At 38.9% G+C, this 8,730-nt stretch overlaps 1 protein-coding gene across 1 annotated transcript in view; it reads right to left on the bottom strand.

The window, feature by feature from the left end:
- Positions 1-279: 279 nt before the first annotated feature.
- Positions 280-8,730, bottom strand: part of LOC124864947 (voltage-dependent T-type calcium channel subunit alpha-1I-like) — a 58,353-nt gene continuing 49,902 nt past the window's right edge. Inside the window, 3 exon segments of the mRNA XM_047359889.1 lie at positions 280-3,219; positions 3,422-3,660; positions 4,399-4,609. Of these exon segments, the coding sequence (XP_047215845.1) occupies positions 2,539-3,219; positions 3,422-3,660; positions 4,399-4,609 (1,131 nt within the window). The 3' untranslated portion in view covers positions 280-2,538.

Below are 8,730 nucleotides of genomic sequence, written 5' to 3'. Positions count from 1 at the left end.
GGGTCAGCACCCGAACATCCCTTTCAGACAGCTTCCTCTTGCGTCCACAGTTAATCCTGCTGGATGTGGTTCGTCCTTCTTGGTGGTATGCTGACATTACCCTGGATACCGTGGCTCTTGATACATCACAAAGACTTGCTGTCTTGGTCACAGATGCACCAGCAAGACGTGCACCAACAATTTGTCCTCTTTTGAACTCTGGTATGTCACCCATAATGTTGTGTGCATTTCAATATTTTGAGCAAAACTGTGCTCTTACCCTGCTAATTGAACCTTCACACTCTGCTCTCACTGGTGCAATGTGCAATCAATGAAGACTGGCTACCAGGCTGGTCCAATTTAGCCATGAAACCTCCCACACTAAAATGACAGGTGTTTCAGTTTCATTGTCCAACTCCTGTATATCCGTCTCACCCATCGGAATCGAACTCCTTATGATAAAACATAGTCATCATAGTGATTTTGCATGATAAATGAGGTCGTACCCTCTTATTTTCTCACATCACCTTCATGTTTTGTTCATTCTTGGAAAAATTTAAAATGTTAGTTTTTATGTTTTTTTTTAAACAGTCTACCTCTAGAAATCAGGCTTCAGGATCTCCTGTTTGGATGGAGTAATTATTTAAATGGCAGTAACCAAAATACATTTTTGTTAAAAGTGGAAAAGCTTTGCACATTAGTTTAAAATTAAATGATAAAATTGGAAAGGGTTGCTACAATGAGATGGAGAAGATGAGTGCATCAAAATATCATGTCATAAATTAGCATACTGTATTGCAATCCCAGAACCATGCTTAAGGTGCACTAGGGTGCACATAACCGATATGTTGTGATGTAACTCTAAAATTAAAGCTTTCATAGTGATGGTTTATGCTGTTAGAGATTTTCAGTCATGAGGCTACGGGCAAAGAATGTTGCAGCTATGTTTGTGAGCTAGACCACCCACAAATGTTGAGTGAATATGGCTGTTCCCATTTCTGGTTGTCCACGCACTTCGACTCATGGGAAACTAAACACAAAACCTCCCAGAAGTCCTCGAGGAGCAAGGATTCCCATAGAGAAATGTGCAAGGAACAATCACTTCAGCGCAAAAGTTTCTTTGAAATTTTTTGCTTTGTTGTTTTACGCACTCTCCTCACTTAAAAAACATGTTACAAAATTGGAAGCCACTGGCAGACTTAGACAAGTCAAAGACACTGCAGGGATTCAATAAGGACAAACTAATGGCAATATGCAAACGTGCCTATTCTCTTGTCTACAAAAATAGTGGAATAGAAATCATACGGTTATCACCCAACATTGAAATCTTAATTCACATCTGTATATAGATAAAAAAAAATCATGGTTAAATGCAATCCCATCATGCAGTCGAGGTTCTTTGCAACAGTTTCCTTTCATTTAGAATCCTTGAAGAGGGTGAGAAAGAGTGCAGTCAAAAGAAGTGCACTTTGAGCTGCATTTCAGTGCACAAAAGGTTGTTCCATGCACACACTTATGTGCTTGCTGTCAGGATTTTGAGTTCCTTTCACTCCACCTCTCTTTCACACTTATTTTCCATCTTTTTGAGTGAGAGATGCTGGAGATAAAATGAAAAATAACCAATTTCACAAATCACTCCTTGCAGTTATGCCTCCTCCGTTCCTCAGTTTATTTCCATTTTCCTCCAATGACGACCAGGTTGACAGACACGCAATGTCAGTACCTATATTCAAGTTTCAAATACACTGAGATGTGGTACAGCCAGTGATGAGAATGATTTAATTCATGCCTTGGATACCTGAGGCAGTGCTCAGATGCTCAAACAAAGACTGGGAGCAAACTACATTTAACTCAGATCTAAGCAGAAGGTTTGCCAGGAAAGATGGATATTGCATCTGCTCACTCCTTTTCTAGTCTTCTTTCCATCTTGATATATTCTAACCCAATACGTAGGTCCTACACACCCTCAAATTTAGCCCTGTCTTAGAGACACAAGTCTCTGTCTAGAAATGGATAGTTGGGTTTCTTTCCATTTTCCCTTATTATCAACCCCCAAAAACTTTACACGTTAGAGAGAGGAGGAAACTGCTTCAGAGTAATTCCATTGCTGTTGGATTTTTTAGTTTTAGCTCCTTAGCCTCTACCTCAATTGACTTCCTGTCATAAACAAACTTAGTTGTTTTTCAGTGTGAACACAATGTTCCTTCGGATCCTGTAGGACGACATCTCCTAAGACAGTAGAGAGGCTACTCCTGTGCCCCTGGGCATTGACTCTATAAGCCAATTTGGCACCATTAACCATAACCAAGACCACTCCCCTAAATAGCACACACAGGACTTGTCAAAAATGTATATAAAGAGGTTGAGAGGGCAAGATGAGGGTTTGGTGTTGAAATGCAGGGCATCATGTTTCATCAGACCTCTGTCTCACTGGTGAAGCAGAGAGAATAAGAGGAACAGCAGTGGGTTTAGTTCCAAGTAATGGAAAGACAAAAAAAGACTAAACAGTAGGATTCATCTGTTTTTTCGACAAGACCCTACTGTCATTTGGCTTGAGCTCTATGCTTTCAAACTGTGCTCTGTATCTTCTATTACCCCAGTTCCTTCTCCTCCTCTGCTATCACCTAATACTCCTGTCCAGGGGTTGGCCAAAAAACCCTGGGGGTCCATTAGCTCCAGGCCCATAATTTCCCTGCGGCCCTCCCTGCACCGGGAAGAGAGCAGTAGACCCCCTTTGTCAAGGCTGCCTGTGCTGTTGCACTTCTTCATTTGCCCTCCAGGGCATAGGATGGTGCTAGGTGGCAAAAGGGATGTCAGTGACACGCTGCTCAGTGCCTCTGATAAGTGTTCAATGTTGCCTGTTTGGCTAGAGCCACAACCACCAATAGATGAGCAAATGCCTATGCCCAAGTCTTCATCTGAGGGGTCAATGGAGTCATCACGATTGTACCCAGGGCTTGTGCTTCCCCGTCCACTGCTCTGGCTTCGTTGGTGACCCCTGGTGGCAAGAAGGGTAACAGCAGATTGAGGATTTGCCCTTGGCTTAAGGGCCTGAACTGGAGAAGAAATAGTAATTCTATCTTCCGGCTGTGAGATAGGGCACATGGGTGATAAGGAAGCTGTTGGGATTGGCAGGTTCTGCGGTGGGGAAATGCTGAAGCTCAGTCCTTCTTCCAGGGTTGTCTGAAGGCTACCTTCGGAGCTCCCAGTGGCAATGGATGAGTCACTGTGGGATGGGTACTAAGAAAAGAACAGATAAGGAAGTGGAAAAGAAAAGTAAATGTACCAACCTATGTTTTTTCTCTAATGAAAGGTGCAACTGCTTACATTAATTTCTTTTAGGATTCTGATAACCTACAAAACCTCACAATTATATTTATATTCAGCTCCCCTTGTGCTATTCTTTCACTTTTTATTTAGTTTGTAACCTTCCTCCACTTACCTGCGCACAGAACATCTTTCGAGGGGCTCCAGGGGAGCGGAATGAGACCCAAGAGGCTGGGGAGGTCAGCCTGAGGCCTCTTGACAAACGCAGGCTCCTACTGCGGAAAGGTACCGGAATGGTTGCTCCTGCTGAGTGAAAAAACTCAGCAGGCAGATTGAAGAGGGAAGAAATTCCACTGGCTCCCTTTTCCTCATCTCTTTTGCCTCTTTCCTTGCTGCTGACGCTGGAAATCCCACCTTCAGAAGAGAACCACAAGTAATCATTTCTAGACTTTTTTTTTCATAAATCCTGTATTTTATCTGACTAATTAATCTGCTTCAGTTATATATTTTAAATTTTATTATTTTAACAGCTATCCAGAAAGCGCGATAAGTACAAAGCTTGCAACTGGCAGCCAGGAGCAAATTATTAAGTCTTTCCAACACTAGAGGCTTGTAGCTAGTAGGCCTGCAGTTAAGCTTTATGTTATCATAGATTATGTGATGCTAAAAAAGGGGAAAACATTGCTAATGGTTTTGGACTTTGATTTAATTTAGATTTTTGTTTGTGTTTACTAATTCCTTCAAATTTAATCCTATTTATGTATTCATAATACTTAACCCTACTTCTATCCCTTGTCTATTTTAGCATTTTTAGACTTTTGCTTAAAACTGTCAACATTCAACTGCTGTTAATCAAACAACCCATTTTTTATTCTTCTCTTCATTTGGAATTGACATTAAAACTGTTCGAGTCCTCAGTCTGAAAATGCTATAAATAAATAAATGTAATACTTCAAAACAATGTTGTACTTTGCCATGACAAATCATTTAAAATTGTGTTTTGGTTTTACATACCTCATCTTCTCAATGGACTCATGCAGGGTTAAGCAAGTCAAAATATTACCTCAAACCACCCTTTGCTTCATTTGACTGATCACCTTAAAATTGATACATAATTCTCTTCAAAACATAAACTTGTGTGACTTTACTGACCAGGGGAGCAGAGAGGTGAGCACATCTTTGTTTGGTATGTTTGCATTTCCATCTCTTGCAGCACGGTATCTGTCTCTGTGTCTGTGCTGGAAACCCTGCATTGCAGGGACGCCCCCTGCACCTGACCTTGTTCCTCAGTCTGTTGACCTCCTTGGAGGCCTACTCCTCCATCACCTGCCTCCTCAGAGTGTGAGCCACTGCTGCACCTTCCCTAAAAGAGAAAGGAAGCAAAATTCTTAATAAAATTTGTAGGGTTATCTATACTACAGTATAAATTAAATATGTGCAAATTATTCAATATAACAATTTCATATATATGTTAAATGTTAGAATTGTCAAACAAAATTAGTTGACTTTTAAGAAAAGCTTAAAAGGATCAATAAGAGCACCCAAAGGTAGGCCAAAATATCTAATAGGTTTTCCAAAGGGGCAAGTCCATCTCCAAATATTATACATGCAATGTGACAATTCCTGGTTGAGAACCAAAATTATAGAAAATAAGAACAGAAAACTCCCTGAGGCTTTACGCGGATATTAAACATGTCCTCAGATTCACATCATCTGGCTTTTCATTTAAGTGCTACTCAAACAGTTGGAAATGATTATTAGATGCTATTATCATGTTAATGTTATTGTTCTGGATGGAAATAAATAACATAGGAAATTACTGTTTTCATTACAAGCTGTCTCGGAAAAATATTCATATACATTTAATTATTTCACATTACTACCACAACCATTAATGTTTTTTATTGGGATATTATGTGACAGACCAACACAAAGTAGTGCCATAATTGTAAAGTAAGAAAACTATATTACATGGCTTTCAAATTGTCTTTTGATAAAAATTTGAAAAGTTTGCAAGTTTAATAGTATGCCCATGGACTAGTAACTAGTTACATTTACTGTTACATTTACTTAAGTACCTTTTTAGAAATTAACCTACTTCTTGAAGTATTTTATACTGCACCATGCTTTGTATTTCAACTTGAGTCATATTATTTTGAAGTAAAGCTATGGTTACTTGAGTACAATTTTTGGCTAATCTACCTCACTGAAAGAAAAACAAGCATGTTTTAACCAAAAATCCACCAGGTAGCTACATGTTTACTGTATCTGTTGCAATTATTTGTTTCAAAGTTTTCATGTTTTAGAAACCTGAGATTCGGAAACGTGCGTTTCTTCTGCCCAAGTTTGGTCTTTTGTAATGATGCAATTTATTTTTACTCATTTTGTGTTTTGTCATTCAGAGTAATAGTACCTGAGCATAATTGTATATGTATGATTACATGATTTTCAAGGATTAGGGAATTTTGTCCAAAATTGGGATATTGTTTATAAACCTGGTCCTGCTTTAAATTTCTTCACAACTTTTTCCTTAATCTGTATGGTGTGTTCCCTGGTCTTCCTGATGTTTGTCAACAAATGTTTGGCTCTTACAAAACCCCTGTAATTACTCTGATTAAATTGCACATAAGTGGACTTTAGTAACTACTTAAGTTACATCTGATGGCTACTGATTGGTGCCATATAAGAAGATGAGGTTTTAAGAATTGAGGTTTGAGGTTTTACCTGGGCAATATACCAGGCAGCTTGAATTGGAAATGAGAACCCCTTAAACAGGATAACTTTCCTTAAATCTCTTCTAGTCTTAAGGCAGTGAGTTTGGTGTATGCATCTCATTAATGACTGTTGATTCATATTTCACACATACCAAGGATTGTACTGGAAACAGTTTGCTACTACCTAGCCGTCAGATCGCCTCCCGATTATGCCTAATTTTGGTATTTGCAAACTAAATACCTAAATTTATGTCTATTGCAGAGGTTATATTCAAACTGCCAATCTCTACTTAACTTGGCATTTGCTTTACAGGAAGAACACAAATAATAATTTTTTTTATAATTGTAAATAATCTTAAGTATAAAGGGGTTAAGATGATTGCTTTGAATTTTTGTTCATATGAATTCATTCTATCCTTGTAATACAGAAGTCCACCTTTGCTTTTGCATTAGAAGTAGCTCAAGGAGAAGTTCGGTTCTGTTTCCGTCCCATCAGAGGACAGCATATTGATTTTCAATAATTTACTGCAGATTAACCTGAAACTCTGTATTTCAGTAAGGTGTAATAATTATATATAGACATCCATTCCATCCTCCAGAAGTAGAATGAGAACATAATGTGTCTCCGGAAAGAGATCAAAATGATATGTGCATAACATGGGGACTCCATTGACAACCATATGATTTTTAAACTATGCAATGCTTATTGATTTATATTTTCTCATTTAATGCCTGCCCCTTTTTTGCTCTTGCCCCAGTCATTCTCTAAAAAGCAAAAACAGATTTACAGCAGTGATTTCTGATTGCACCTTTATCTGGGTATCCAGAACCAAGAAGCAATACCTCAGTACTGTTGGGACCAACCAGCCATGGGTTTTCAACACTAAAACTCCAGTACATACTTCCCTGGAACTTTTCAAAATAAAGTGCATTAACCTTCTTCCAGCACAGCCAGGAAAGGGGGTAACTGCGGACTTCCTGTGGCGCCATTATCCAAATAAAAGCCCCACCTTTCCACAAGTCTTTCTCTTCCACGCGGCTCTCCATAGGAACCGGATAGGAGGGGAAAGCGCGCTGAATGTCTTTTGCTGGTAAAAATACATAAATTCAACTGGATCCAAGGACCGATCACCGATCATATGCAAAAGTTAAGTAGAATGAAATACTGTCTGTGTATCCGGTATTTTCATTCATGAACGGGGAAATTAAGGTGTAAGAGTTGCTTACATTTTCTCTTCGAGGCCTGTTAGGGTTAATTAATGATTATATATGTTTTAACTTTAATAGAAGTGAAGCTTGCTGTTCAGAGTGATTATATCTTATATGTACAAGAGCTGCAAGATAGAGACAGGATGTTCTAGAACATTCTGTCGGTGCAGCTGTATCCAATCTTATGAGTGTGCATCCCTCCCTTTTAGTGGTTGGAGCATTTTGTAACCAGGGCGTTTTTTCTCTTATCTCTTATCAATAAAATGCAGAGGGAGCAGAGGCTGTCTTCAGAGTGTGTTTGGAGGATTGTAATTGAGCAGCCTCTGAGACACTCTCACCTGCAGGTTAAAATGAACTAACTTCTCTGTGTCTTTCTTTGTGCAGAATTGTGAAAGTGTTTGGTGTTTAAACCTAACATAAATGGTCCTTCGAGCCGGAGACCAAGACGCTTGACGATCCCAGTGGGTGAGTGAGATTCCAGACAAATCTGTGGCCACAGTACTAATACCCTTTCCGGGACTGGTCCCTCCCTGACAGGCTGGGGTCTGACAGCTGACGGTACTCCCGAGGACACAGAGAACCAGTGAGTAGGTCTTTCATTTAAAAGGAATGAGTGATGAAATGCAAATGACCTAAAATAGTACAGTATAGAGAAACCCTGACAATTCTAGACACTATCAGGTGAACTAAAATAGACAGTTAAATTCCGCAGGAGGGTAGACTCCCTTAGTTGAAATAGACTAATTAAACTCTACACAGGACGGCGGAGTCCTCTGTTGAACTAAAATAGACAGTTAAATTCCGCAGGAGGGTAGACTCCCTTAGTTGAAATAGACTAATTAAACTCTACACAGGACGGCGGAGTCCTCTGTTATGTTTTTGTGAAAGTAATTACAGTAAGAGTAAAACGCGTAAAAAAGTGTGACTGAAAAACGTGTGGAAGAATGAATGGAATCGTAACGACCATTAGGTCCTTACCTTTCATATAAACTGAAAACAGATAGTAAATGGTGAGCCTTTGTGGATGCTTGTAGGCAAGAAAATCCCACCTGAACAGGGTTGAAGTGGATTTTACCACAACTGACTTCTTGATCACCATCCTGTTTTCAAATACATAAATCCAGTATTTAGAATACACCAGGTATTAAAAAACATACTGGATCTAAATCTAGTTCAAAATGGGAAAGGGGCAAAGTAAAGAGAAACAAAGTAAACTAATTGACTTAGAAGGGGAGGTAAAGTTTATGGAGAACTATGTAAAAGGAGCAGGTATGATCTGTCATAGATGGAATAAAAAATAAAAAACATGGGTTTTTGGGCAAATTAGATACAAAGGATGTCTTAAAATTACAAGGGGATCTAAAATTAGCAATAATGAAAACTAAAAAGAGAAAAATAACAAAGAACAATGGGGGAAGAACAGAGAAAAAGCTCTGATTTAACAGAAATATGTACACGATGGCATAAAAATACGGATTTTCAGGTAACTTAATTATCACTGAAATCCTAAAACTACACGGGGATCTTAAACTGGAGATTATGCATTTAAAAGATTCAAGAG

The sequence above is a fragment of the Girardinichthys multiradiatus genome, chromosome Y, assembly GCF_021462225.1.
Source record: "Girardinichthys multiradiatus isolate DD_20200921_A chromosome Y, DD_fGirMul_XY1, whole genome shotgun sequence".
Lineage (NCBI taxonomy): Eukaryota > Metazoa > Chordata > Actinopteri > Cyprinodontiformes > Goodeidae > Girardinichthys > Girardinichthys multiradiatus.
The sequence above is the reverse complement of the archived record's forward strand: the minus strand, read 5'-3'. Positions and strand labels throughout refer to the sequence as shown.